This window comes from Varroa destructor, unplaced genomic scaffold (genome assembly GCF_002443255.2).
Source record: "Varroa destructor unplaced genomic scaffold, Vdes_3.0 BEIS01000001.1, whole genome shotgun sequence".
Classification (NCBI taxonomy): Eukaryota; Metazoa; Arthropoda; class Arachnida; order Mesostigmata; family Varroidae; genus Varroa; species Varroa destructor.
Window position 1 is genome coordinate 70224780 of NW_019211454.1, and position 27846 is coordinate 70252625.

Consider the following 27846-nt stretch of genomic DNA (forward strand, 5'->3'; position numbering starts at 1 on the left):
CATTGCTTAAGCTCCCATCAAAACCTAGTTTATTCGACTTGGGCGAAGTCTTGGTAGTTGAGAGCCACCGATAACGACCCAGATAGCTACAACAGGCACCTGCTTTCTTTCAATTTATAAAATTCATTACGTTTGGGGATGTTGTTTAATTTGTCATTTGTGGCCAGATAATACCTAGTTGACAACGGTACAGTGAGCTTTACTGTTGTATTGTAGCCGTACTTTAATCCTGGAGTTGGTGATGCGGAGTATTTGCCACAATTTGAAGCTTCATTTACGATACACGTACTGAACAGCGGCTCAAGAAATATTGGCGAACTTTTGAAATATGTGGATAAACCTTAATTTGGCGAAAATATCAGTGGTTGATTAGGGTTACAGCATACGAGCAAAGGCTAAAATTGTCCAAATCTAGAAATAGAAAAGCCGAAAAGCGGGTGCCTAATGGGATACGTAAAGGCAATATTGTTAATAACACAAAAATAAAAAGAGTTGGCCGATACGATGAGGTGGCTATATATATATATATAGGTTTTCGTGTGAAATACGAAAGCAATGTAACTGCCGGGAGGAGATATGGGAGTACATTTTGTGAACTTAATCTATGAAACAAAGCAAACAATACTACCGATAAATTTCATTGATTCGGAGGTTAAATCTGCCGCGTATTTGCTGCTTGTAACTTCGCCGTAATGAGCTAAATTGTACATCAAGAACATTACCAGCGTGTGTCACAGATAATAATCAAGGATAACAATCCTATGTGTTTTTTATCCCATAGGTAATAAAAAAAATGGCACATTGTTTGATCAAAATGAATGCGATTAAATAGAAAACGCCGTAGAATCAAGCAGTTTTTTAATTTTGCTTCATGTACTACTTTCTGCGCTAGAAATAAGATCTTAACGTTTATAGTAGCTTGTTACGGAGGCATCTCTTTGTCTGATCGAATACTATGATACTAATGAAATTTAGCACATTCTATAACACCAGCAGTCGTAGAAATTTGTGTTTTTTAGTATAATATGCACACGGGTACTTCATACAAATTGATTGATGGGGTAGTAGATTTTCTATTTTGTAATCTCATCGTTACGTGACCAGTTGACGTTTTTCCGTTTAATGCAATCAAAGAATTGCGAGCTGACGATATGTAAGCATCGCTTCACTTTAGTTTTCATGTATATTTTATACGTATTGGGTCGTTTGTTAGATTCAAATACAAATATGACGAGTTTCTAACTCCCAGAACTAATCAAAAATATTTTGTGCCAATGTTAATATAAGCCGCATCTTTGTTTCAGATATCACGTGGCGACGGGACCAGGCTTAGGTAAAATAAACCCAAGTCAAATGTGTAATATCGGACATTAAATTTTAGATTAAACTCAAAGCATTCACTATAAACATAAGTACTATTACTTTCAGATTCGGAAATATGCTACACGGGCAGCTGCTTGCCATCCGCTCTTGATGTCTGTTATTGCCTCGTCAACAAGCTTTCTGCAGACATATGTAATAAATGAAAGTCTTATTGAAAATAAATTAATGTATTGTTCGGAACTTTTGGGAGTTTTCGTTAATTTATTTATTTTGGTTTGCGCCATCAGCGGAAAAGCTAAGGCTTTATTCCTTCTTAAAATAACTTTTCCAAAGTTTAAGTTTTTATGAAGCAGCTAACAGCGAAAACCTTTTTCGTTATGTTTAGCCAGAAGTAATAGTTGAAGCGTGGATATGTACAACAGAAACTGGGAGGAGCAATCTTTTACAAAAGCCTCTTTAAAAGCAGTCCATGTTTTTGCAAGCGCAACTTTCCTCAGACTGTATTAGTGTTTACGAACATTGATGACGGTCCCCAATTATACAAATACAGAGTAGTTTGATTTCTTTCGCGTGGAATTATCGAGAAGATATGCTTTGAGTAAATGATTTATCGTTATTAAAACATCCATATGTCTTTGCTAACCAAACGAGTTTTCCTTCAGGCGCACATAAAATTTAATTTTCTTTCATTACAATATCGTGCAAATGCGATCATTTTTTCTTTGTGTTACTTTATGCATTGACTTGTGGGGACACCGTGTAGGTGGAGCTGGAACAAATGGCAATGGAACAACAGTAGGCGGAAGCTTGAGCAGTTGTAACAACAAACTATCAACGGGTCCAACTGCTCCTCCGTTGTCCCATTTATCTCCATCAAGGCTGGACGCAACGAGTGGCAGTTTGATGGCTATGAGTTCTCTGTTTGCCAATGGAGATGCTGCATCGCCAAGTGTGTACTATATACTTTACATATATTTTCTTGCACAGTTACCTGCCAGAATCATTGTCTAACCTAAGTAGAACTGGTGTTAGGGATCGTCATTGCATTATTGCGCTGCGTTGTTTTCAAAAAAACATTAGTTCGCGTTCTTCTCCTACGGATTTTCATAGTTTTCCTTATACTTTTTGATGGTAGTTTCGGCAGGCGACCTGCTTTTGTTCAATCAGCAACTGGATGTTGTAAATCGAAATTTGCCGTCAGGGTCCGCTGCAGCGTTTTCATCACAGACACCACAGGTTTGTATAGCCATTCTGTGTGACCGCATCTGCTCAGGAGGGAGCACACCAACTTGGTCTACTAATGTACGTGTTGTACTTAATATTATTTAAATGATTCGTCGGCAACAACTTTAAAAGTATTTCGTAGAATAGGCAGAATACGTCTCTGGTTCTTTGACAAGAGCTCTGAGTGTGCAGTTTGCTCAGATGTGATTCGTAATTATAAAATTAAAACTCTATGTTTCTGATCAAGTCATGCGCATTCCTTCACCGCTGTGTTCCTAATTAAGTGTCTACTATTTTTAGCTGGATCAGCGGGATCCCACAACGGGTCGCTATGTGTGCAAGTACTGTACATATTCGACAGTGCAACGGTAAGTGTATAGAAAGCTAGGTGCTGAAAATGTAAGTAGGTTTTAGCTCGGGGGTGCGAGTACAAAAGCCCATGCAGACACACATGGCGCGTGAATTATTCGACATAATAGGCCACCATATTTTTATTAGGTACGCACGTCCGGTACACATAATAATATGCTAAACTAGACATTGGTATAAGTGACTAGTTAAATAACTAATCCGAACTTCGTAGTTAGTGCTGGCTCCCTATTAGAGATACGCGGTCTGGTATCTTACCTGTTTTGAGAGTCACCTGTTTTGATTAAAAGAAGATGTGAACAAAAAATGACTAAATCAATCACCAAATGGCTTCCGCCTCATTAGAAGATGTGCGTTCGAAAGGAATTTGGCTGCCTTTTACCTCACCGTTCAAAATAGATGGACTTTCTGTCGCAACTCTGGCACTATTATAGTATGTTTTAGCAACGGTATATTGGACGCTCATTGCAATGATTTTACATATATAAGAATATGTAATGCGTTATTACAGAACGCATCTGGCTCGGCATGAGCGTTCGCACACGGGAGAACGTCCTTTCAAATGTCAATTTTGCCCATACTCAGCTACCCTGAAGACATGCCTCATCAACCATGAAAGGTCAGTATAAACCAAACAACCCTATCGGTTCCGTTATCTAAGAAAAGAGCCTCGCATGGGATTCCCCAAATTGAGCGCTTTACCAAACACAGATATTTGTAGCAGAGTGTGAATGGATATCTCGTATTTGAAGTAATAGCGATATTTTGAACTTGAATATCCATATGCCACTTGACTAATCTGGTCAACGAAAGGACTTTCAATTGTTGAGTATGATTTATAAATATCAGAGCTTTGAGATGTTGTAACTACATCGGATTTGGAGACTTTGTATTCTCGTCGTCACCCTTTATGTGTAAACCACATCTCAGAAGTAACTGTCTAACTTGAAAGCGAAAGGCTACTTGTTTAAGGTCTATTTTACAATATTATGCTTGAAACAGTAACTAGCGAAGTATCATAGTGAGCTAACCATCCTCGAGCCGTATGAGCTATATGTACGTATGTATATATATATATATACAACAACATATATATATATATAATTATGGATATTATGTTATTGTTTCAGGACACACACTGGAGAAAAACCATACAAATGCAAGTACTGCTCGTATTGTGCCTCGCAAAAAGTCACTCTGGAAAGACACCAGAAGACGCATTTTAAGGTAACATATAGAAAGCTCATTTTTTGCAGAGCTCAGGGTTTCTCTTAGGTTAATGGGTAATTTAATACTAATTAAGTTATAGGTATGCGCACTGTTACTGCGCTCGATAAGGTTGAAGACAAAAGAACTCAATTTTCCTATCTGCCAAATGCGTCTAGACATGATTGAGTTACATACCCGTGTCAATTATCTAGAAATGATTCTTTTAGTGGAAATAGTGGCAAAATAGAAAACTCGTTACTTTTAAAATTAATTAATTAATTAATTTTAAAAGGGGTATTTATGTATGATGTAGATAAACAGTACCTTGCATCCTGTCCATGTTAATATTAACGGCTAAGTATTAGGGTAAGCTAAGTTGTGTCATTGTACTTACTTCAGGGTCATCAGCTGTCACTTCTTGATGCGGGCGGCACCATACATCCGCTCGACTTTTCTCCGGAAAATCCAAGTCCTCCGAATGTCTGAAGCGACGTGAGACTGGCCTTGTACTGGCGATACCCGCCACACACATCCGTAGGGAACTTACCCACCTTACAGGCCAGACATCGTGCCTAATATAACGGCAGTTAAGTTAATGTTTGTTGATCAAGCTTTTCCCAAGAAGAAACTGCTCTCTGACGGACCTTTGTGCCTAGTGTATGCTACTGTTAGGGAGAAAAGCGAATGGTGTGTCCGGGCCAAAAGTATGGAGGGTCACCAAAGCATAGAGCACCGGACCATTCGGAACGTGATCTCCTTTAAATCGCAACATTAGATACCAAACGAATTAACTTTAGAATCAGCATTGTTGTTCTGTCCGGCTGCTTAGGCTTCTATTGAAAATCCGATGCGTTTTTAGGTGACCATGGCCCATGGTGAATATAGCGCTCTGACATCGTTTGAAAAACCTTTACACACCGGCCAAAATGTCAGAGCAGTGAACCCGGACTGCCCGAGGTGTAGACGAGTTTCTGTGTCTGCCTCACTCAAGCGGAGACGATTTTCGCAGTAGAGACCCTCCATAGAAACGGGTAGTGCTCGTTACCGAACAGCTAAAGCTCTCTGAGGATTGGACAGCATGTATTCACCTCATATAGAAACTCATTATTATTTATGAAAATGTTATTCATCTCTTTGGGGGCATTCGCGGCCACGAAAGCTGGACTTGCACCAAGTGCGCACACGTTATCTACGATCAGCGCAAGCAACGGACAAATCCGTCTAAGTAGGCGCTAATATATTATTTTTTCATGTCTTGGTTGCCGCTTAAAAACCTCCGTATGGATTAATATGGCTTGTTTGTTTCTATAGTGACGACTGAGCTCTCACGATGCTCCAGAGTCGTCAGTCCTCTCTCAAACAAAACAACGACTATGACTGATTAGTGATTTCTGAAATGGAATCCGATCATTCTAGTGTATAATCGAACATATACACATTTACATTGTAGATGACATGTAATAGAACAGATAGATAATATGCCTTGAATGTCACCACCTTTGAATATTATTCCGTAGTATTATCATTATCCGTGAGTACCTACACGTATCACGGAGATTACCCTTATTATATTACTATTGCAACTGATATTCGTAAATTTCAAGTATTGTTAGATAAACGAAAGTCTACCTCTTTTGCGACAAGCACACCACCTTTCACGATTGAAGCGAGCTTAGTTTCAGATGCGCTGTTACCCAAAGTTTTGTACGCGCTCATAACGGTTACATGACCCATGCCGACGACTGTGTTCATTGTGTATAATGTAACAGCAGAGAAAAATAATAAGGCAAATAACAGTATACATATAGAGTAAATGTTATTGCTGCCGCTGGTGTACTTCATACTCGTGTCATCAGCGAATCATATTGTGTTCAGATCGTTTATGCAGTTATAATTTCCCCTATTGTGTCTCGAGTCCTCTGCATGGAATTGCGTTCATGTAAGTATAGAAAAGAAAAAAAAGTGACCACGAACACATTTACTTTTTTTAAATTAAGGACAATAATAACTCATCCTACATCAACCCATCTAATTTTTTTCCATTCATACGTACATTATTTGCTAGTAATAACGGAAATGCATGTGACATATACAAACGTAATGATACGTAACCAATCGTAAGCATTGTAGGTAGTCCATAACCCATATGAAGAGCATGTCGCAGAAGTGTGTCCCTCCCTGCCTGCCTGCCTGCCTGTCTGTGCGTCTGTGTATGCATGTATGTACACGCGGCCTTTCCTTTTTTATGCCTTGATTTAAGTTTATTGGGGTGAACACCGCGACCTTGTTGCTGGTGCTTGCGCCACCAGCGCTCTTAATAATCAGTGTCATTTAGGTCCTTCCCTTGCCCCGTCCTTTTCTTTCTGTGCCTCTGAGATCGACTGAGCAGTCTGTGAGCGAACACTTCGCATCGAGGTCGCCGACTGAAATATTGAAACATTTATAGCTATTATAATTATCGGTTTATTATTATTACTATGTGACTTATTCATATGCATGCACACATTATATTACAAGTTTTGTACAGAATGATAAGTACAATGACGGGAGCGAGAGAGGGAGAGAGAGAGAGAGAGAAAGAGTGCGAGCGAGAGGGAGAGAGAGAGATTTATAAATTGGAGAATTTCAGATTTAGGGGACATCGGATTTTCACATATAGTCCACGACACAGATATTATACGAGACGTATGTCACTGAGGTGACGAAGCATTATTATGAATTATTTTCACTAATTTTGATACGAATCCGTAATGGTATTATAAGTTGTGGCTGTTCTCGTTGATGCCGCTGCAGCTGGCTGGAGTATTAGCGGCCGATAAATATTATAATGATCTGCTGCTACGTATCGCTCTCTATGGCTCCAGGCGTTCTTCATTTTTGTCAACTCTGTTTTCGCGAACATCGACCGGTGTGCCATAGACTGCAAAGTGCTGTGTGCTCAAGCTCATGCCTTGAGGATATTTACTGAAAGGAAAATCATTGCTTAAGCACCAGAGGGGGCATTATTGAGTTGATTGAGGTTCCTATTAATTGTGCAGTCGCCTGCGGGAAAGCATATGGGGTTGGAGGTTCTTGTCAAGGGTTTGCTGTCGATTTGCTCAAAATTCATATCTTTTCTTCTACTTATATCGACACGTGCAGTTCCGTAGTGCAAAGATATCGACAGAAATTATTTTTTCCCTGAGACAAAAAACCGATCATCTATCTTCCAATAATCATATATAACCAGGAACATTCTGCGCTCTCTACAATGTTGATGGTCTATCTATAAAAAGGCTAGCAATATCTTATTAAAATTAATTATCTTAAAGGAACAAATCAAGGAGATCGGATTATAAAGAGGATCGTGACTATTTTATATTTTGTTTTCTCAGCATATCGTCCTTATACTAATGCTAAGCAATGCACTTAGTACAAAATTAATATTAATAATAGTGTGCTGGCACGCAAGGTGACAATTTTGGGCATTCGTACAATAATATGTGAGTGACAATGGAAAACACATCATGAAATCAGCGTGGACTACGTGAAAACTTTAGCACCACCTTATTCAAGGGCTATATATATATATATATATATATATATATATATATATATATATATATAGAGAGAGAGAGAGAGAGAGAGAGAGAGGTATCGTCGCGAAAAGGAAATGTTAGTTTTGTCTAAGGAGCTGACAAGCGGAGATGTGTTTGATACATTAAAATCATATTAGATTTGAAATAAATGTTGTCCTTAGAAAATTTGACATGCGGTGCTTTTTTTCGCCTTCTTGGCGTAATACATCTCATATCGAAAATGGAACTTTAAGCTGCAGTTGACATTTATTAATCAATTTCCAATTATCGGACTAATATTGGTGCTAACTTTCAGATTCCATGGAAGGTTCTCGTCAACAATTACCCTCGGCCAAGCATAGAAGAGCGACTCATTTGCGTGTCTTCTCTCAAAAACACGGGGAAAACACATTTCTACCTAAAATAAACCTTATATTTAAATACATTTTAAAGCTTTATTTTTGCCTTAAATGCATACGTGAATCTAAACGGGGTGTATGTTAAGAAGATCTGTCGCAGTCCCTTATAAAACCTGTGCTGGTCCTTTAAAAACCAAGACAAAAAATAAATGAACTGTGGTAATCGTTTCGAAGTATAAACCGTTAAGCCGACCTCAGATAATTACGATTCCTTTAAAGAAATTCTATTGATTTCCCAAACTACTTCTGTATTTTTAATAAAAGACTAATCTTAGCACGGAGTCTACACGAGAAACTATGCTTTCCCACAAAAACATTGCGTAAACTACGAAGCATTACTTGTTCAATGCTAGTCAGTAAGGTGGTTCTCTATGCCTTCTGTAGTAGCATCATTTCTATATATAGATTTCATATATTTCACTTATTTTGCGGCAGAAACGTGTGATGACCGCTTAGGTTCAGTGGATCTCATCGTGCCATTGGTTGACGCATCGCAGCATCTACTGCAGCGCCACCTTGCGGCAACCGGAATTATTGGTAATAGCCGAGATCGAGATGTGCTGCTCAGATTGACTCACGGGAGGAGCAGTCTTGGCTTTAAAAGTGCACCACCATCATCCCTCAAATGCCGATTCTGTAACTTCACCGCCAAGTTTGCGTCCTGGGTACGTGACACCTTCATGACGGCACGTGGAAGAGAGAAGCAGATAGATTAAATTGTGAAATATAACGCTAGAAATATTAAAGCCAATTTTATTGCGATCAGAATGGCGCAATTTAAAATACAAGTAGCATTTTTCACTTTCTAAGGGACTTATTTATTTTAATCACGATAAGTCCAAACGAACGTACTGTTAAATTACATTAAGCTCCGCTTGAGGAAATAGCCTCACTAATTCATCCGTCAATCATTCTGCGACTAGTGTCCGCTTTTACCTTATCGACTGGTAACGAACATAAACACGTGGGTTTATATACACATATTAATAATACGAGGTATATGGAGTAGTCGTTGCATGTTATGGTTTATAATAAGGCAAAAGTCTTTTTACTAAACGCATGTTTACGTGGCGCTTCTATAATCGTGTTTTAGGTGGCCCGGCACGAGCGTACTCACACCAAAGAGAAGCCCTATTCCTGTCCGTATTGCGGAGGAAAATTTAATCGAAAAGACGCTCTAACCGTACACGTTATCACCGTTCATAAGGGTTTCGGAAGTGTTCTCGAAGCTGCTTCATCATCGCCATGTGTTCAACATGTTGCATCTACAACAACACAACTATTTAAAGACTTCAAAGGTTAAAGGGTTTTACCAGTGTCAATTGCGCTTTACAATTTTGGCTGTGTATATATATATATATCTAGCGAGTATATATATATATATACTCTGTTCAGTGCTGTGTATAGTTGTGTGCAGTGATGCTGATCGTACGCGTCTAACGTATGAATCATGTAAGTTATGGTGCTATGAGCGACGTTAGCCATAGGTAGGTCTATCTGCGTCGAGCTAAAGCCAGCGTGGAAGTTGCGACATCTATCGTCAATATTAAAAACTGGTCGTTTTTGAAATGTGTGAACAGGCTAAAATTGTGACCCTGCTCATTTTGTCGAGAAGAGTTATAGGTTGAGCCAAAGGCTGGAAGTATTGTCGGTCTAGCGGCTTGCTGATCGACAGTAGCAAGTTGTTATGACTACCTAACTTGGTGATGATTAGGTCTGTACTATGATTTTTTAATTTATCTTCTTGCGTAGTATTCACAGCTTTAAATGCGGTTGAAATTACACTGCGTAATGACGCTGACACTCTAGGCACTATTCACCGATTCCTTCACCGTATAACCGTTCGGTCCTTATTTAGGACACGATTATTGTCTCCCAACGATCCTAGAGCTGAACTAACCTGAGACGTGGTTATAGTCTGTGACAGATTTTCCACACGCTATCGGCAAATATGAAACAGAGGCAAAATGTGCTATTGGCCATTTTCCATTGAGATAGAATGGACGGAAAAGTTATGTCAGTTAATGTAGATTTGTTTTTGTCCAATTGGCATTGAAAGCCGTTAGCGCATATCGACGCAAAGAATAATCGTTTTTTGCCAATCTATGAAAGATCTATGTCTGCTTCTCACATGACGCCTCCGTTTCCACACAACTTACACGCTCAATAATCAACTGTTTCTAATCAGTCAATAGCAGTTAACTTACTAGCTTTAAAAAACTACACGGCGAAAGCTGGCCAAATGACGTATTTTCTCGAGTTTTGTTAGAGAGTACACTTATACGATCGGACGTTCATTCTAATTTTGGCCCGAAATACTTTTGGTCATCTCCACCGTATATTATCGTACGTTTGCATGAAACAAGAATAAGGCCTTTGTTGCTTTATACAGATTTCAAGCGACGACATTTTTTGACTTTGCTAAATGGACTGCAAGCTGGAAAGAGACATAAACACAATTGTGGCAAAGCGTTCAGATTTACTAGTAGCTAGCGCAGCAGTCCTGACATCGTGGTAATCTTTGACGAAATTTAAACAAAGCAGCCGTATACTTAAGGTGCTGCATATCTCCCACCGATAAGATTGTATTTCCTGCGTACTTCGGTGTAGCGAGTGCGTCATGTGAGCAAAATGTCCTAATCCAATTAGAAGGAATTGTGAAACATTTATAGGTGCCAGCCAGCAACCGTTTTGAATCGAACGAAATTTACTTCGTCGTATGCTAGGAGCAGAAGGAGACGTTGTGTTACACGGTATGAAAATTTCCGTTACATGTCGGTCAACCGTACAACCAAAGAATAATAGTGGCTTTCGAACATTTCAACCAAAGTCAACAACTACCGTGTTTGTTACTTATCTATGCAGCTGCGTTTGGTGATGCGAAATGACAGTTTTCCCTAGGTTTGTACTCGTAGATTTTGTGGCGGCTAAATTGCTGCTCGTCAAATTTGCCCGGAAACCGCTGGTCCAGTGGATCTGAAAGTCACTTAATTTTTTTTTCTTGTTTATGTTTATAAAACAGTAGATATATTGATAAGTAGATTCTAAATATTTCAGTAAGAGCCGCATTAATGTGTACTGAAATATGCTTTGGCATTTGCTTTCCATTGTCGGGTCTATCGGGCTCGTATCTTGATGAATTGCAGTTGTATTGGTTGGTATCTACAGTAGTTGTGTACACGCATAGCGTGTAACACGTCAGTATGTTCTTAGTATGTCCCTACAGAAAGTGTCGATACTAGTGTGAACATGCCGGTGGGCCGTATCTGCCCAATTACCAAGTCCGCCCTAATGCCAAATAGCGACTATCAGTACTGAATGACACAAGATAAGATCCTAGTCGAGTCACAGTTGTTAAACGTAGTAGATATTTCATGCCAAAGATTGCTTGCTTCTTAATATTGGACGCTGCGCAATCGTCCCAGGTGCTATCTAACAAATAACAACTATGTATCTGTAAATAGCAATATATATATATATTATAGAGTACACTATATGAGTATTATCTATGACGGAACATGTTCAAAACGAAGGGTGCAAAAACAGCGGCCGAACATCCATGACCAGGAAAGGCTGCGAAATCGTCAGGTGTACATTTTTCTGTACAGTTACAACTTCTTTTTTTATAGTAGAGCATTTTTTTATAGGATAGCCATTGCCAAATGAGTTGGACAAGCCAATCTGGCCATCGACGTTTCTCTTCAGTTGTCACAACACCGACGATGATGACAGCATATATATACATGTGTGTTTTGCCATCGATAAGCATTGTATTCGACGATGCAATATACAATAAAACTGGATGTAACTTTCAAGATGCTGATTTGGCTAGAAGGTGGACTGGTTGGGTGAAGCACAAAAAAAATTCGGAAGACAGGAATAATCGGTCCAACGTATTGAGCCCTAGCTACGATCCAAGCTAGGCCTCGTCGGAAAAATGTCGGTGAGCGACATATTGTGCTACTGTGTATAAAGTAATTTAGCCATAATTACATGAACATCGGTAATGTTTGTCGGCGGGTCACACTGAAGAAATTCTTAACGATAATTATTTTTTAACTTTATTATTTATCAGGTAACTTGCCAGTGAGTTAACGTATGTAAGATCGATGGCATTGCAAAAAATAACAAGAGCCATTGACATGAAATAGCCTACATGTACGAGGAATCTTATATTCAATGCTTTCGATTGAAGTCATCTAGATTTTATATTTTTAGACAATTTCGTGAAGCTGATGCCAAATGAGGCCATTACAAAATTGTGAAACGTACATGAGACATCGACTCATAGACATACAGTCAAAACGTGTCCAATATATGTCTTATCTAGTTAGATTCACGCATACGTGAGCAAACATAATTGCGTTGTCATGTCGCGGACACCGTTGGCAAGAACATGGCATGACTTCCGCTAGAGCGCTAAATTCATTAAGTCGTTCTCAATTTGTTTGCCTTCGTCAATTTTTGGAACGTTGCGTACGAGTACTAAGTGTACTTTAAACATTCTATTAATTCCACTTTCATCTTGTATACAATACAATTTAAGAAAAGCCACTTATATATTGGTCGGAAGAGCTCGCGTCGTTTTTACCGAAGGCCATCTACTAGAATTAAGAGATTCGGATAGCGAAATATAAGAGACGCAATAAATTTCCGCATATCCATTTAGAACTTCTAGAGAAGTTCTACGGCTTGCCTAAATGATTGACGTTTCTTATAGCCGTGTCAATGTGAGATACGAAGTTGTGTCCATTTGTGCCTTACCAAACGATAAACTATTGCCTATTCATATTATTATTTATTTCAAAATAAGTTCGTTACCGATTGTATTATATATATATGGTATTGCAAGATGTTAGATAAGTATAGCTAAATACTTATACCAAATGACATGCCGCTAGCATAAGATGTACCGCGCGCATATTCGAAATTAACGTTAATCGGAATAAAAGTGGCGTCAACTTAAGACTTGCATGACTCAGTGTTGTATTCATTTGGTATGAAATTATTCCGCAAAATATTACGATTATATAGCTCAATAAAAAAAAAAATAGCTAAACAAACGACGATCTCTGAAGTCGTCCATTGACGACGTTCGTTAATGAAATCTGAAGCAGGCTAATGGTTAAACGGCGAACGGAAGTTGTACATTCAAAGCGAATGATGCTTTTATAGATACGAACGATGAATCAATGACCTCAGGAGTCCGTACGCGGTAGTTTCATGAGAAAGTTTCTACCGCCGACGCAATCATTGTATTTGCTGAAGTATTTATCGTTTGAAATAGTGAATGAACGAATTGATTTTAATTGAATCCTTCGCTTGAAAATTTTTCATAAAATTGACTATAATTGCCACTAAATCCTGTAACAGGGAAATTCTTACCCTTATTAGGGATCGGCTTTCTAGGAAACCATGATGTGGATTTATGGGCTTTACTGCGGTATTTCTCAATTTTAGCCAAAAACGTTCGCTTTCTTCTCTATCGCAGAGTTGATCCGCGGTTTCGCCACGGCTCATAGATTGCCTCAACAAGCTTCGTCTGCACCAGTTTGCTTTTTTTTTGAATGAAATAAAGTGGTATCGCGTTAACCTCATTATTTTACATTATAGAAAACACGATTTTCTAGGTACAGAAGTAGAAATTTCTTAGGAGAGCAAACAAGCCAGGGATAGTTTGTTCAGTTGGTCTCTACATCGAAAATCAACATCGTCGCGTCGGAAAAAACGTCGTCGGCAACGAGAAGATTCATATTTAAATTACTTTAGCCAATCGAACAGCAAAGTTATTTTGGCCTGAGCGTCCTCAGAATGCATCGGTCCAACTTTAAAATAGAAAAAGTGTAATTGAAGTCTTCGTAAATTGTGGGACGCTTTGTTTCAAAAAAAAAAAAAAGATATCAATTGCTATGTATTTATCTTCATTTCGACAAACACTACTGTTATATCAATATTTAGCAAACTAAAACCAATATCGAAAGCGAGAGGCGTGACAGTTAGGGCATCACACAAGATTTCTGGATAATACTGATATATAAAGAATCCGTTTAGGTTTTTGGGGTAAATTAATCTGGGCTTGCGAGTATTTTCCGTTTGCCGATGAATTTGCTTTGTTTTACGTTGCAAAGATGAGCAGTTTGGTTCGTCGAAAAGTTTTTTTCCTTTCTTGCATCAAAGTGTGATAAGGCTGTCTTTTAATTGAAATTGGGAAAGATCTAGGTGCGCCATAAGCAGTGAGTCACAAGATCTACTCTGCGGTGCTGTTCGTAAATGATACTGCAGAAATAGCTCGAGACCAAAAGCGCACAATTGTCTGATATGAACTTAACTCCCGGATACGAGCTGCATCTATCATTTTTCGTGAACAAGTTACAAAAGTCTAATAAAGGTATATTCATGGTTTTTTATTTCAACGAGAAAAACCTTTACGATATTTTGACTTCATAAATATCAAGAGAACACTGCACACCAGCCCATACTAACATAGTATGTGTTCTATAGCAATATACCTTGTAATGTCCAGAAGCCGCATCTATTGATTTTTAAATTTTAATAAAAGAGAACATGGTTTTTAACCTAAATGAGAAAAAAATGAAGGTTCGCCATTCGACATGATTGTAAAATATTTGAAAAGTCTATCTTATGGCAAAAGAGGTTTGGAAGAGTCGTCTGAAATCTTAACACACATTAATACAGCTTTTCTGAGTAGAGATGCAAAGATGCTACCAAACCCACTTTTAATTGGGTTACAAAATTGGGTGAACATGAATAACGAAGAATGAAGAATGGTAAGCAAGTCCAAATAGAATCTTCCCAAGTGTTACTAGGGGCTTAGACGCAAAGGTCTTAGAAAATCATGACTACGCGCTTAGAACCTTAGGGAATGCAAAATTCTTGGGCAAAATAGATGAATCTCAAAGCAATCTTAGCAACTTGATATTTTTCACGGATGGAAAACGTTCGGAAACGAGGGCGTGTGTCCACAAAGCCGTATAGAAAACGATTGAAATTCAGGAATTTTCCGTCAGGCGACTTGGGGAATAAAAGGCAGAACTACAACTTCGATATAGTGCCGTTGACATGTCAGAGGAAATAGCCACTCTTAGTAAAGAGGTAGACGGCTGCAATTCTGATAGTAAGCTACATATGATAGTTGAAAGATCCGGACTTAGGCAGGTATACAGGTATACACAAACTGACAATGCCATTCTTCAGGGTTCTTCTCTGCATGTTTTACTTGCGAGAAAAATCGACTCACGGAACAACACACTCTGAACACGAACTATGTAGGAATCTAGAGAGAACGACTTGTTAATTAAAAGAGCTCTTATTCTATAGGTACCCTAGAATGAGGTTCAAGCCCGAGCAAAAACGCACTTTGTTTCATGCTGAGAGCCAGCAGTTTGGCGGCGATACCCGTTGTAAAATTCGAAACACAGACAGGCATCCTAGCATGAGATACCCGACGTCCGAAGAAACGCTGAAACTGCAAGTGATAACTCGGACTCTCTATCTGAGGGCATTGACATTATAGGTTGAAATTTCTAGTTAACGAATATGAAGCAAATACACATTATTTTCCAGGCAAGGGTACAACGGGGCACTACTCTGTAGTTTTCGGGCTCATGCAATAAACAGAGTTCTTGCAGCAGGGTTCACTGCTATGAAAAATGGTTGCTGTTTTTTCGAATCATAAATCAAGAAAGCGCTGAAGAGAAAGAACGAAAATCGGCAAGGCAGAGGAATGTAAATTCAAAAGGCTCAAAATTCACAAGGGTTAAAGTCTTACATGTAAACTCTCATCGTAGTGAGGTATTAAACACATTACTTAATGTGATTGGATGCAGCAGAGGATACGGTCTTTCATTTAGAGGTGAACCAATGGAAACCCTATGTAAAAACAACACAAGCATAATCAAAGATGCTCAAGTTGATACGGCTGTCGACTACGCAGAGGGTGGAACAAGCGTGGCACAGGAGAAAGGTACATGTGGTTTCAGAATTTAATTTGTAGTAGATTCTCCTTTTGCAATTGTGGCCCTGTTGAAACCACGGGAAATCTAGAGCAAATGTAGTTTAAGCATTCGCGGACGTAGGAGACGTTCTAGTTGTTATACACAAAAGTTTCTAATGCAGCTTCGATCAACTGGGGCCCAAAACGAAAAAAACAAATCCTTGCTGACTAGTCACCTATACACGACTTGATTACTATTAATGAGGGGATAACGCCTTATCGAGAGATTACGAGGTTCATCTTGCGTTGGTCTGACTATCACACACATTGATAACACAGGCAAAATCACAGAGTAGAGAGTTGTAAAAGAAAAGGAGATATTCAACAGTCACCACCGAATAGAATAGAATGTACCACGTACGTCCCAAGTCGACAGATCAATATCTATCAGAAAACTGCGATCTCTTGAGATAGAAGAAACAGTAATCGTTGCGGATTAATAAATAGAAGCACACGAATTGAGAATCTGGCTCTATTAAGAACCACAGTTCTATTCACACACAAAATATTGCACACCGAGAAGGCAAGAACTCCACCAAAACACTGCTGCGACCAAGCTATCTCACAAGTTCGCGTAGAACCTAATGGAAGCAGACAATACGTTAAATATCTTGGGAGTCGGAAAAACAATGGAACCATATCCGCACAAAATGAGCACTGCAAAAAAGTAAAAACGAAGCTGAAAAACAAAATCCAAACAAACGAAGCTAAGACCTAAAGGGAATTCCTTGCGAAGGTCTAAGAAAGCCTTTGGAGGAAATCTTTTAAGATGACCAGAAAAAAAGCTTTAGACAAAGGAAGTCTTCTACTCCACTGGGAGAGTGGCAAGAAAGACCTTATTGCCCTTCTCTTTACCCACCCACATTAACACCTGGTAAACCCATAAGGTCAAGAAAGTCTCCTAAGACGGTCCCGCCGATAGCGGTCTATCTATAAAAGGTACCCAAGACTTGTTGCAAAATTAGCATACAAGATACCTCTCGACAGATCTGTTTTGTAAATAGGGAAGAAGAGAAAGGTGGCTTTTTTTTTTCCAAAAAGAACAGTTTATTTTGCTATCTGTTTGCTAGGTATTTTAGGTGAGGGTTTTGAGGCACTTCTTGACACAGGACTGCGAGATATCGCGAAAGACTCTGTCTATAAAGAAGCAGTAGGATTTCTGAAAGCAAAGATGAATTCTCTCGGTTATTGCCAATGTTTTGAACGACTTCGGATGACCAAAGTGCGTTCAAAAGAGCTCTCCCATGGGGTCATGATGATTCACATGACGATTTTTGATACAATAATTAAATAGAACATTACACGATATTCAAAAGGTACAATCTTCAACTACAGTCACCAATAAAAGCTCCGCGATCGACACGAAAGCAGGGGTTCTTTACAGGGTATACTCAAGCTTCCTGTTCGGAATATCGACTATGATGCGGTTCCTTGACCTGATGATTTGGAAGTGTAGCTTCTGGCTAATGCTAAAGACATGGCAGTCACAGTTTTTTGGAAAAAATAGAGGAACACAAGCACTTGTGGAAATAACAACATCGCCTAGGGAACTAAGACGAAAACCAGCACCGATCAATGTAGCACTAGGCTATGGAAGGTTAAGGAGGGGAATCATCATTTTACCTAACATAGTTCCGTACAAGACACAAACTTTTTCAGAACTATTTAGTTCTGACAGGAAAGGATTCATGAAGCTTACCTCTGCGTACCATGCTTTCATGTTCCAAGGATACCACTCATCACACTTTCGTCCGCTCCTCTGCGCCGAGACACACGAGAAACGACCACACCAACCCTGATTTGGTTGCTGCTGCTATAGATGGAATTCAAGACCATATAGGAAACATATTTGGTCAGACATTCATATGTCGGTCCAAACAGACCTTGAATGAAGAAAATAGGCCCGCCATGGTGCTCACTGTGAAAAAAAGAGGTTTCTCAAAGGTAGGTTCGCTATTTTGGGGCTGACAGACGACGCGCATAAAATAGGCTTGCAGGACGGGTGATGAAGTGGCAAGTTTCTCCGCCTGGGAAACGGCTTGTGGAAGCAGAACCGACATGTCTCGGCAGAAATAGACACTCGGCAGAATAATGGCGTTTGTATTGAATGGCGGTTGAATTGAGATTCAATGGATTAGTGATCTTGGCGTAGTGAATGAAGTACACTTATCGAGACCGAGCTCCACAAACATCAGCCCATGTTAGACAGACATTGCTTTCTCGGGCTCGATTATGTGTAAATAGCATTACCTGAACCCTCTTATAAAAAATGATATAAATAAAAAGATCAGGAGTCCTTTACCAAAACTAAATCGAAGCTACTGTCCAGAAATCGAAAATGGGGGTTTTTTTATAAAAAAATTTGGCAGATAAAAAGAGAAGATAAAATACATTTTTGAGGGGTTAGTGGAAACGGTCGAAAAAATGCCCAATATTTTCAGGTCGTTAGGAAACACGAATTGTACTGAACGGCTTTAGTAAAATTGAATTTTTCATTCGTTCACAATATTTGTTGAAAAAACTGGACAAGTTGTGACATTGTAGTAAAAATAACGCAGTAACTGATGGCGGTTATATGTTTTGTTAAGTAAAAAGAGACTTGATATATATGAATTGCGTCTAGGTTGCAAACATAAAATATTAAAAATGAAAATTAATATGATAACATCTTAGATCTACCAAGAAATAAGGAATCTTTTTTATTAATTAGTACTATTATTAATAGTATAATCTTTATTATTATTACTATTATAGTTCATGATAAAAATAAAGAAAACATTATTTGTGTATTTTTGTAAAATTTATTCAATGCCATTTACAGCAGTTCGTACATTAAGTATGCATTGTTATGTTTGGCGTTTTCTATATTTTTTTTAATGGAGAACAGCCTAATTTCTGAGGTTCAGCTGGTCTGTTCTTATTTTGCCATGCCGTTCTGGAGCAGAGCGGCATAGGTGAAGCACATAAATACAATGCGGCTACGTGTACCGTAGCGGGTATATAGCCCGCAGGAGACGCTTTCCGCATACATACTCTAGTTGTCAACTACTCACTCGTGATTCGGATATACATTGGTAATGATGTTGTGATCACGTCACAGATGACCATTCAAGTGATTGCATTTTGTTTTGTAGTGTAGACTTACCAGCCTTGGTTTTGATTCTGGTCCCAACCTTGGTTTCCGCCCTGATTTTCCCACCCTTGTGATTTCTGGTTTCCGCCCTGATTTTCCCACCCTTGTGATTTCTGGTTACCGCCCTGACTCCACCCCCCCTGGGTATTGCTGCCTTGAGTCCATCCACCTTGATTTCCTCCATGGCCACCTGCCTGGCTTCCGGCCTGAGCCCATCCCCCTTGATTAGTACCACTATTACTACCACCTTGGCTCCATCCACTCTGATTTCCGCCCTGAGTCCATTCAGCTTGACTTCCTCCAGAATTGTCCCAACCTTGGTTTCCTTGTTTTTGGGAACCAGCCGCGCTCCAACCAGCTTGGTTGCTGCCCTGGTTGTCCCAGCTTCTCTGATTTCCTCCTTGGTTCCATCCCTCACTACCGCCACCTTTGCTGTGATCGCCACCTGACACAAAGAGCATGATCAATGTATTCCTTTGATATGTACCTACTAGCGCTCCAAACTTTAACTAAAACGAAAATAATACTCTAAATTGTAACAAAATAGAATTAGCTTCGTAAATCTCACAATACGCAGGTTCTTACCTCCATAGGACTTGGCTGGAGCAACGTGATGAATTGTTCCAGAGTAACTTGACGTTTCTACCTGTTTACCACCACCGTACGATCCTCCGTGAATCATGGCACCAAGGTTTCCGTGGTTTCCTCTATAGCTCCCCCCATGACCTCCTTGATGACCTTGTCCAAAGCTTTTCCCCGCAGAGCCTTGGTAAGCGCCTTTTCCCTGGTAGGAGTCAGACCATCCTCCTTGGTTTCCAGCTTGGCTCTTCTGAGGGGCAGCAGACCATCCGCCTTGGTTCCCGCCGAAGTTCTTTTGAGGCGAATTGGACCATCCTCCCTGGTTTCCGCCGAAGCTCTTCTGAGAACCATCGGACCATCCATCCTGATTCCTTCCGAAATTCTTCTGGGGCTCAGCCGACCATACCCCTTGGTTTCCGCCAACGTTCTTCTGGCCTCCAGAGGGCCAGCCTCCCCGGTTACCTCCAAAGTTCTTCTGACCTCCAGAGGGCCAGCCCCCCTGGTTACCGCCGAAGCTCTTCTGACCTCCAGAAGGCCAGCCTCCTTGGTTACCTCCAGAGATTTTTTGTTGGGCTGGGGACCACCCACCTTGGTTGCCTCCAAAGTTCTTATGTGGTGGAGCTGGAAAACGCCCGCCTTGGTTTCCTCCAAAGCCTTTTTGGCCACCAGAAGGCCAGCCATCTTGATCTCCACTGAAGCTTTTTTGACCTGCGGAGGGCCAGCCGCCTTGGTTTCCGCCAAAGCTCTTCGGAGAAGCTGCCGGCCATGAACCCTGGTTTCCGCCGAAACCTTTCTGACCTCCGGAAGGCCAGCCGCCTTGATTTCCGCCAAAGCTCTTCGGAGAAGCTGCTGGCCATCCACCCTGGTTTCCGCCGAAGCTCTTTTGACCACCAGCAGGCCATTCTCCCTGATTTCCTCCAAAGCTCTTTTGAGGAGCAGGGGACCAGCCTCCTTGGTTGCCGCCGAAGTTCTTTTGCGGAGCAGCAGGCCATCCATTTTGGTTTCCGCCGGAACTCTTCGGACCTCCAGAGGGCCAGCCTCCCTGGTTACCTCCGAAGTTCTTCTGCCCCCCAGACGGCCATCCACCCTGATTTCCTCCGAAGCTTTTTTGACCTCCAGAAGGCCACCCTCCCTGGTTTCCTCCGAAGTTCTTCTGACCACCAGAGGGCCAGCCTCCCTGATTACCACCGAAGTTTTTTTCTGGAGCGGCAGACCATCCACCTTGGTTTCCTCCCAGATTCTTCTGGCCTCCAGAGGGCCAGCCTTCCTGGTTTCCTCCGAAGCCCTTTTGACCCCCAGAAGGCCAGCCTCCTTGATTTCCTCCTGAGTTCTTTTGTCCACCAGATGGCCATCCTCCCTGGTTTCCTCCGAAGCCTTTCTGCCCGCCAGAAGGCCAACTTGCCTGGTTACCGCCGAAGTCTCTTTGTGGACCATCAGACCATCCTTTCTGGTTTCCCCCGAAACCCTTTTGTCCCCCAGAAGGCCAACCTCCCTGGTTTCCTCCAAAGCTTTTTTGAGGTGCTGCTGACCACCCACCCTGATTTCCTCCAAAGCCTTTCTGAGGAGCTGCATCCGACCACCCATTTTGGTTGCCACCGAAATTCCTTTGTGGAGCATCTATCCACCCGCCCTGATTTGCTCCCAAGTTCTTTTGGGGACCCGGGGACCAGCTTCCTTGATTTCCATTGAAGCCGCCACCATGAATCATTGCTCCCGCACCAAATCCTGAATCTCCGGGACCGTAAGCATTCTTTGCACGTTTCACTGATTGTCCGTTATCCGACCATCCCCCTTGATTACCTAGAAAAGTATAAACCGTCAAGCGAATTTTTGACCTGGCCGGAAACATGACATTTCCATAAGAGGAAAACCTCAATGCAAGTTTCCTAACATACCGGAAAACTGCTGCCAGCCTTGGTCTGAAGGACCATCGTTCCAACCAGATGTACTCCTAGTGTCCGACCAGCCTAATAGAAAATTAGTGTAACAGGAATTTTGATTAGTTTAGCGCATCTATCACAACAATTAAGGATGCAAGTTTTTGTTTGTTAATATTTGGTCAATTAATGTATCTGTGCGATTGCAGCCATCACTCATATTATGTAGGATGCTAATGATGTTACTGTTTAAGAACGGCTAGTAAAGTTTTACAGTTAAAATAAGTTCAGTTGTGACTAGTCCATTCGTATTTATTAGAACACTGTTAAAGATGTTAGATGACGTACCCTTGTTAGTAGGGGCATCATCCCAGCCACCTGAGGGGTTATTACTCTGAGGGTTAGCCCAGCCACTTTGGTTATTATCCCAACTGCCCTGGTTACCCTTATCGACTGGCCAAATGCTGGTCTTCTTATTGTAGTACGTTGTCTTGGCTACACCCTGACCCCCGCCTCCTCTTCCTACACCTCCTCCACCTTGGCTCCAGCCCCCCTGGCTGCCGCCCCCGCCGCCGCCCTGGTCCCATCCACCTTGTTGAGTGCTTTGCGCATTATCCCATCCACCGCCTAAAGGGACAAAATTTGGCAATTTAATAAACCAAGCAGACAAAATAGACTTTATTGAAATGATACAATGAGAAGCAAGTTGTAATTTTGGAAAAAGCAAACTCATAGTTAAAGCGATCAGTCCAAGTAGTGTTCATTTGTGCTCCAAGCGTAGGTTTACTTTGTTCCAGTACTTACCAATGGATACGACTTAAATATTAAAGCGGCTTCCAATACTATACCATACAATGATAGTAATAACAATTATGCGTCACTAGTGGGGCTTTCATATTCTATAAGACTAATAGGCAATTTATTATATTCTTCTTCAAGTATTGCTTATCCTTCATAAACTACTTTATTATTACCATTGGACAAATAAAGCTGAGCACTATTTCCATTTTCAATGCATTTCTAAACGGGAGTAATATAGTTAAGGCGTTGGATGTTTGAATCACGGAAAGCCAATGATTATTACAAACAGAACTTGTAAAAAAAATGATTCGGTCGATTATGTATTCGACATAAACTCGGTGCGAGTATTCAGTAGGAATCGCTCACCAGATTGTTGCCCTTGTCCTTCATACCAGCCGTCCTGAGTTTCGGCGACTGTGAGATCGGTCTTTTTTTCAGTGTCCTTCCTCTCCACTAAGGCTGTATCAGGCTGTTTTGCGCTTTTCTTCTCCTCCCTGGCGGACACTCCATCTGCTAACACTGACACTACCAAAAAACAGGCGACTGCCTAAAGTTCGCAAGCAGGCCACAAAACAACAACAGCAGCAGTAATAATTGTGGTCAGTTTATACCCTTAGCTCACATAAAGTTTAACTAATTAGGTAGCAGCAACAGCGACAATGGTTCTGAAACGTAATCAAGTAATCCCAGCCGATAGACGGAAGCGAACCAGACAGCCTGATGCGACTCGTTAATTATCTGTAACCTCGATCCTTCCCTTTCTCTAGTTCGGCTATGGCCTCCGTCTTTACAATCGTCACTGCTTTAATTCGCTCCGACCCTCTTACTGTTCCTACGACTGCCGTTTTTGATTTCAGAAACAAACAAATTTTATTTAAGTCCTCCCATGGTCAAAACGTATATTCAAGCGATTCCATTATTAACCTATTCAACGAATGAGCGATGAGTGACAGACGCGACCATTGACAAAAGCACGGGTGTGTCTAATGCTGCCTTTACGTACGTACGTACGTAAGCACAAATCATAATCCGCCCGCGCACACAGACGCAACCGCCTTGTGATATATATATATATATGTGCCTGTGTGTGTAACGCGTGCAAAATACGTAGCTACTATCGCGCCAGAGCCCATCACCCATAGCGTAAACGACCTTGCGGTTCCTCATGATCTGGGCAATCGTAGCAGAGAGTAGCGACACCATCACTATAGAAACGCTGCGACGTCTACAATAGGACAAAGTGACTAGAAACACCCATTGATAAACAGGATTACAAACTGTATGAATAATGACAATGATATTATACCGACTACAACAATAAAAATGCTAATCAATTGCCGTGTCCATGCCTCTAGGCTATGACCTTATATCTCCTAATATTTTTAGTGGTTTCGCTGGAACCGCCATTGCTGTTGTTAACGTTCTAATTATTCAATTGAATTCGTTAGTGAGTAAGTGATGACACACTTACTGCTAATATAAGCGTAGACGTCATTGTAAGCACGTAAAACAATAGCGTTCTCTGCTTTTGACGTGGACTTCGATAGGCTAGTTGGTAAGCGGTAAGGCGCGTCCCCACCGAGCGGGAACGCGCTTTCGCTCGTTCAGACGTTTTAAAGTACTCTTATAGCGCGTTCGGTGATGAGCCAACTCGGCGTTGGTAAAGCACGAAGCATTTTTTTACTTAATTAATCGCCTTATATGTCACCTACAAAGTTGCCGTATGGGATGATACTACCATGATCATTCCTAGTTATTACAAGGGTGATTATTATAACTAGCTTTTACTGGCATTAGCATGACAACCTAAAGGAAACATGTCAAGATAAAGGAGAATGTCGGTAAGCGAATAAATAAGAAAGAAAGTAGCACGTTCTTTTCGACACAACCTGAATAGCTGTTGTACAAACCACACGTCCTACTGGTTGGTCAGACAGGCCTTTTGTCTAGAAGAAGATACGTGCAAAGGCCGTTTGACTACAGAAGCTGTCATATAATGCCAACACTAAATCCAACTGCTTTTCTTTGTTTTCCGACTGCTCCTCGCCTTTGACATCGTTTGGGCTTCACCGCCTTTTAGACAGCTGCTTAACCGCACGTCGACTTCAGCTACATACAGACAGGATCAGGAACAAGAACGGCAGCGACAACGGCGACAGATCACTGTGCATGAAGCCCGTGGTCCAAATGAACCAGACAAACCTCTGGCGGTCGAGCTCAGATCGCTGCCGACGCCATCATCGCCACTAGCGCTGTCTTTCAAAATACTGACGTTACCTTTTGGTCTTCTCACGAGTTTAAGCCGAGTTGCTTGTTCAATGGACGCTCGTGCCGGTTCACGCACGAATCCTTGAACGTGTGTTCACACAACAGTATACTAATCTAACATGCATACATGTATATACACATACAAGTACTCATACACATCCACTGTAAATGACACTAGTTCGTTTGAGCGAAACTACCATGTACAATAATGATTCGCGCTCGCTCTCAGTGTGTAGCAATATCAACATTGCCGATAACGTTAGTCACAGCTCCTGCTGCTGCAATAGGATCGTGAGATGACACCCCCTACAAACAATTTATTTCGCTAGAAGAACATGGCGTTTGCTTTGTCGAACTTGGTGCAATTTTGCGACACAACGGGTGAACGCGGGGGGGGGGGGTAAAAGCCCCCCTATTCTTTCCTCCGGTGTGCATGTCTGCTGCTATTTCTGCTGTTATCTCATAACAGTTTTGTGTACATAGAGCCGTAAACAGATACGCGCTAACCGCAGGCGCACTGACCGAAGAATAGATAAAAGAATAAACGTCCATATGCCATCAGTTCTTCTAATGCAAAATAAACAGTAAAAGAAGTCGATAAACCCCGATCTATTAGCAAACTCCTGCTTGAACAGCTAATCATTGACTAACTCGTATAGCCATAAAGTCGCAGTTCTCACTTGTATTGATATGATTGTTTCGGACTTCTGTTATCTACTTTTAAAAAGATGTTATTACAACGATTCGCAATAAAATTTACCTATGTAGATGTTTTAACTTCGTCGAAACTTGGCATTGTGACATAATCAAGTTTGATTCTAACATAATAATGATTGTATTCAACAACGTAACGTTGAACAGTAGCTCCGCAACCTGTCATAGAAGAAAGACAGTGAAGAGCTAATATGCTGTAGGTAGAAGAAACGTTTGATAGAACGTTACGACGTAACTGTTCAAAAGAGCTATCAACAGAGTACAATATAGCTTAGATACTTTCCTAAGTCTGAGTACGCAATCTGATTGATAGGATTTTTTCAAGGGTAAAACGGAACGCGTTTGCACGAACCGTACGTAATTTGAATGTTTCATAGTTGACGCACGTTCAGCTAACTTACGAATTGATTATCTTATAGTAAAATAATACTACAACTCTGCAGAGCTGAAATATCGTTGAAACACAACGACCGTGTCATTGCACGTGAGCAACTGTGGTACGTACTATCGTATCGTATGAAAAATCAGCGTTTAAAGTTTATAAATGAACCACTGGTGAAATGATATTGTTCTAAGGTTGCGTAAAGCGCATGACAGCTTTAATCTAACGAATCATAATATTTGGCTAGTAGGATCTTTCACCTCGCTGGCAAATTTCCCGGGCACCTGTCGCTGAAACATCGGTTACGATATTTTTAACTTACGCAAGTTTTGATTTCTTTACCAAGCTGAGCTCCTGACCACATGGTCGTACTGGGCAGAAGTACGTTAAGAGGGTACCCTTTCACCAAAAACCGTTGGACTGTGTGACAGCTGCTGAACCAAATACAGATACATTACGTGTCATAGTATTGTTCGCTGATGTAATGAATAATCATGGTAAGGACACACAGTTATTTCTAGTTATTTGGTTAGGGAAAAGTTCGCATCAGAACTGTCGTCAGACTTATCTATGTATAGTACTCCGAAATAATCTCTAAAACCTAATCCCGACTATTGAAGAGGAGAACAGCTTTTTTCAATGACATCTGAATGAGCCCTTGTGTGTCTTGCTAGGGAAGAAGGGACAGGACTGTGATAAAGATACTCAGTGAAAAACGACAGTCAGAGTTCGAAACAGAAGTAATGAAAATGTGGCATTCTAGTTTCTTGTTTCTAGCAAAACTGGATAAACTGGAACGGTGGCAGCTTAATTGATTGATCTGTAGCTTTGCAGTCGGGTTACGAATACTACTAGTTATGAGTCTCGATTGCACTCTATAAGGAAGCGTAAGGTAATCCACTTTTAAACGTTTCACTATGGAAGATTCAGACGTCGGGGAAGTACTTTAACTTCATTTGCACTCGATTAAAAGGTCTGCCTAGCGCCATCTTTGCCATTGCCCAAAGGTAGGTAGGTAGGTCTGAAATTAATTTCTATGCAGAATTATAGATATCTAAATCCAGCATGGGAAAAAAGATCGATATTTCTTATCAGGTTACACCTCATTTGATTGCGGATTGACTTTATACTGCGTGGGCATAGTTACCAAAGTATTAACACATTATACAGAGATCGATGCCCTTGGCAAATCAAAACTTAAGCGCGCAATGACAGCGTCATTATAAAGAATCCGATTAACACACGAAGTTCTAATAAGGCACTTCTATGCACACATCACTTCTGCTCCCTTCCTCGAAGTCATCACGTTAGTAGTAGTAGTAGTAGCAGTAGTAGTAGTAGTAGTAGCAGCAGCAGCAGCAGCAGCAGTAGCCGCAGCCGTGATAACAGCATCAAACAGGAAATCAACAAACACAGTACCGCAGTTTTTTTTCTGTTTTTGGGTTTCCACCTAACGAAAACCTGACTTACTTCTTGTCGTCAATCAGCTCAAAGAAATGACGATGGGGTAACGGTGAAACATTGTAACAATTCGCGTATCCTTCCATACCTGTCCTAAGAAGAATTTCATGACGTGAAGTCTGCGTCGCGATCCTGCTCGAATAGTTTTCAGTGTGTTAGACCGGTTGGCGAGTTCACTGAGTCCACTCGGTCAACAACGGTGACGAGTCTATGATGGTAACGCAGAGTGAGTTCACTGAGGTAGGTAGTGAGGTACTTAATCCTGACGTGCGACGTCGAGTCGTCGACGGATGATGCGCGTCAGTCTTTGCCCCTGCTGTTTTATACGATGCGCTGACCCGCGCAGCCAGCGCATCGTTATAGTTAGTGAGTGTTGCCCCTCACCCGTTGCACGAAGGCAACGGCACCGGCCATCCATCAGCATGGTCAAGTTCAATCCGCGCCAAGCTGAAGCGTTAGCGGCCCTATTCTTTCGTTGTGCTTACTCGCTGCTAGTGTTGTTATCTGTGCCCCCAC

The 27846-nt window shown here is 41.0% G+C and overlaps 2 protein-coding genes across 6 annotated transcripts in view; one reads left to right on the plus strand and one right to left on the minus strand.

Annotated features, from left to right (window-relative positions):
- The window catches only part of LOC111250394 (uncharacterized), a 29756-nt gene extending 16678 nt beyond the window's left edge, over positions 1 to 13078 (plus strand). The window contains exons 3-11 of the mRNA XM_022805604.2: positions 1305 to 1333; positions 1429 to 1515; positions 2087 to 2272; positions 2459 to 2559; positions 2848 to 2915; positions 3428 to 3535; positions 4047 to 4143; positions 4525 to 8766; positions 9195 to 13078. Of these exons, the coding sequence (XP_022661339.2) occupies positions 1305 to 1333; positions 1429 to 1515; positions 2087 to 2272; positions 2459 to 2559; positions 2848 to 2915; positions 3428 to 3535; positions 4047 to 4143; positions 4525 to 4611 (763 nt within the window). The 3' untranslated portion in view covers positions 4612 to 8766; positions 9195 to 13078. The remainder of the gene's footprint in view (positions 1 to 1304; positions 1334 to 1428; positions 1516 to 2086; positions 2273 to 2458; positions 2560 to 2847; positions 2916 to 3427; positions 3536 to 4046; positions 4144 to 4524; positions 8767 to 9194) is intronic.
- Positions 13079 to 18893: 5815 nt separating this feature from the next.
- LOC111255499 (uncharacterized) lies at positions 18894 to 27616 on the minus strand. Of its 5 annotated transcripts, none has more exons than XM_022817532.2 (6): positions 27419 to 27616; positions 22872 to 23052; positions 22149 to 22331; positions 21723 to 21794; positions 19834 to 21627; positions 18894 to 19693 (listed from the first exon to the last, which is right to left on the minus strand). In XM_022817532.2, the coding sequence occupies exons 1-6, from the start codon at positions 27437 to 27439 to the stop codon at positions 19257 to 19259; spliced, it is 2688 nt and encodes an 895-aa protein (XP_022673267.1). In that variant the 5' UTR covers positions 27440 to 27616; the 3' UTR covers positions 18894 to 19256. The 5 variants fall into 5 exon arrangements, with proteins under 5 accessions (XP_022673267.1, XP_086830930.1, XP_022673268.1 ...); XM_086974804.1 differs by having other exon boundaries at positions 22053 to 22331; XM_022817533.2 differs by lacking the exon at positions 21723 to 21794.
- Positions 27617 to 27846: the final 230 nt, after the last annotated feature.

Excerpts from the sequence above, each read along its gene's own strand:
- LOC111255499 (XM_086974804.1), bottom strand. The coding sequence starts at position 27,439 with ATGAAATTCTTCTTAGGACAG. Across the intron at positions 22,332-22,871 it reads AGGACAAGGGCAACAATCTG|GCGGTGGATGGGATAATGCG; the intron begins GTGAGCGATTCC and ends TTGTCCCTTTAG. Across the intron at positions 21,795-22,052 it reads TGATGCCCCTACTAACAAGG|GCTGGTCGGACACTAGGAGT; the intron begins GTACGTCATCTA and ends ATTTTCTATTAG.